The sequence below is a fragment of the Colobus angolensis genome, unplaced genomic scaffold (assembly GCF_000951035.1).
Source record: "Colobus angolensis palliatus isolate OR3802 unplaced genomic scaffold, Cang.pa_1.0 Scaffold563, whole genome shotgun sequence".
Lineage (NCBI taxonomy): Eukaryota > Metazoa > Chordata > Mammalia > Primates > Cercopithecidae > Colobus > Colobus angolensis.
Genome location: NW_012119188.1, coordinates 15,964 through 18,302, shown reverse-complemented (window position 1 = coordinate 18,302; position 2,339 = coordinate 15,964). Strand labels below are relative to the sequence as shown.

Here is a 2,339-nt window from a genome sequence, read left to right as displayed (position 1 = left end):
CCCACCCCCGCACCTGCCCTGTCCCCCTCCAGGGTCCCCCAGCCTGAGGAGAACCTCACGCAGGGCCTGGGGTCCAGGCTGCCCACCCCCTCCCAGGCTGGAGACGGACATTCCATCCCAGTCCATGTGTCATAAGCACAGCATTCCATGCAGAAGCCCAAAAGGCAGGGCTGGGGGTGAGGAGCTCTGGTGGGCCCCTTTGGACCAGGGCTGATGGGGGACCTCCACCAGGGCCCCGGCCCTGCAGGGACCCTCACAGTCAGGGCAGGGGGGCCACCCCTCGATGGCATTGGGACAGATGCCTTCATGGAGTGCTCACTACCTGCTCTACCTTCCTGCTTCACTGCATCATCATTTTACGGTCTCACAATGCCCCAAAGTGGGCAGGAGGAGCCCAGGCGTGTCTTTTATGAGGAAATGGGAGGGAGTTGGCTCCATGACCACCAATGCATACCTGGGCTGGTCAGTCAATACACAAAACACACTGGGGGGCCAGGCACGGTGGCTCACACCTGTAATCCCAGCACTTTGGGAGGCCAAGGCAGGTGGATCCCCTGAGGTCAGGAATTTAAGAACAGCCTGGCCAACATGGTGAAACCCCGTCTCTACTAAAAATACCAAACAAAATGAGCCACGCACGCCGGGCGTGGTGGCGCACACCGGGCATGGTGGCTCACACCTGTAATCCCAGCGCTTTGGGAGGCCAAGGCGGATGGATCACCTGAAGTCAGAAGTTCGAGACCAGCCTGACCAACATGGTGAAATCCGTCTCTACTAAAAATTCAAAAATTAGCCGGGCATGGTGGCGTGCGCCTGTAATCTCAGCTACTTGGAGGCTGAGGCAGGACAATCGCTTGAACCTGGGAGGCGGAGGTTGCAGTGAGCTGAGATCACGCCATTGCACTCCAGCCTGGGCAACAAGAGCGAAACTCCATCTCAAAAAAAAAAAAAAATTAGCCATGCAAGACAGCATGCGCCTGTAATTGCAGCTACTCGGGAGGCTGAGGCAGGAGAATCGTTTGAACCCAGGAGGTAGAGGTTGCAGTGACCCGAGATCGCACCGCTGCACTCCAGCCTGGGCAACAGAGCAAGACTCCACTTCAAAAAAACTGCACAAACAAACAAAAAACACCAGGATGAAGCACTCCAAGACAGGCCACTCTCCCAATTACGAAACAGTTACATTTAGCAACCCAAGGACTACACAACGCTAGCATCTGTTTCTAGGAGAGGAAACTTGAAGCCCAGAGAAGTAAAGGTACTTCCCCATGAGCACACACCCAGGCCTGACAGAGCTAAGATTCAGAACTGGGGCTCGGGCTCTGAGAGCTCCTTGCTGTATGTACCACCTGGGCCGACTCCTCCAGAGCAGACTCTTCCTGTACCCTATCTTATGGGACCATGCCATCAGGAGACAGCTGGCCAGGCCTCCTTGTGCCTCTCCGAGGGGCCACCTGGAGAGAAGAGGCCAGGCTGGGCTCAGGCAACAGCGGGAGCCCACTGGACTCCTTCAGCGTCCAATCACCCTTCCCCAGTCCCCAAGGCCACCTCTCTGCCTTGGTTTCCCCCTTGTTCCTGCACCCTGCCCTTCCAGGCTCCATCTACCTCTGTTCACAGCTCCCTCTGCCTGGAGAGCTCTTCCACAGACGGTTCCAGGTCTCTGTTCCAGTGCTGCCTCCACCAGGAAGCCCTCCCTGACCACCTGCCCCTCTGCTGTTTTCTCCCTCCCTGTAACTGTCTGGAGTTTCTGCTGGCTGACTCGTCTGCCTCATCACCCATGGGGCCCCCAGAGGGAGTGTGCCTCATCCTCCCCGACTCACCACCAGCTGGGCGCTCCTCTGCAGTTCCAAGGCCTGGGCCGCCTGCTGCTGCAGGTACAGGAACTCCTGCTGCCGCAGGAAGTGCTGCTGCGAGAAGAGCTGCAGCTGCTGTGCATGGTGCAGAGGGCTGCGGCCTGGCGGGTACAGGGCAGGCCAGAGGGGTGGCACGGTGGCCCGCTCCATCAGCTCCGCTGCGGGGACACAGACAGTGTGCTGCACCTGCGGCCTGATGCTGCACCACCATGCCTATTTACAGAGGGGAAGCGGAGGCCAGAGAGGGGCCACCCACACAGCGGGGAGCTGGGCTCTGCAGGGCCCCGGCTGCCCCCTACGGGCAGGAAGCTTGTCCTGTCCTCCATAGGCCACGTATGCACCCCAGGCCCAGGAACACAGCCCTGTCCACACCCAGGATGGGATGTCCCCACAGCCTGACAACCAGAGCAGGTCAGCATGCAGACGTGTAAGGGGGCCGCTGGGAGGACCCAGGGAACGCCTTCTCCGGCCCCTCCCAGCTGTCTT

General features: G+C 59.6%; 1 protein-coding gene across 1 annotated transcript in view; it reads right to left on the bottom strand.

The window, feature by feature from the left end:
* LOC105525897 (trinucleotide repeat-containing gene 18 protein-like) overlaps nucleotides 1-2,339 on the bottom strand; it is a gene marked incomplete at its 5' end in the record, with an annotated part of 87,204 nt that overhangs the window by 73,019 nt on the left and 11,846 nt on the right. Inside the window, one exon of the mRNA XM_011961688.1 lies at nucleotides 1,821-2,011. Coding sequence (XP_011817078.1) covers nucleotides 1,821-2,011 — 191 coding nt within the window. The remainder of the gene's footprint in view (nucleotides 1-1,820; nucleotides 2,012-2,339) is intronic.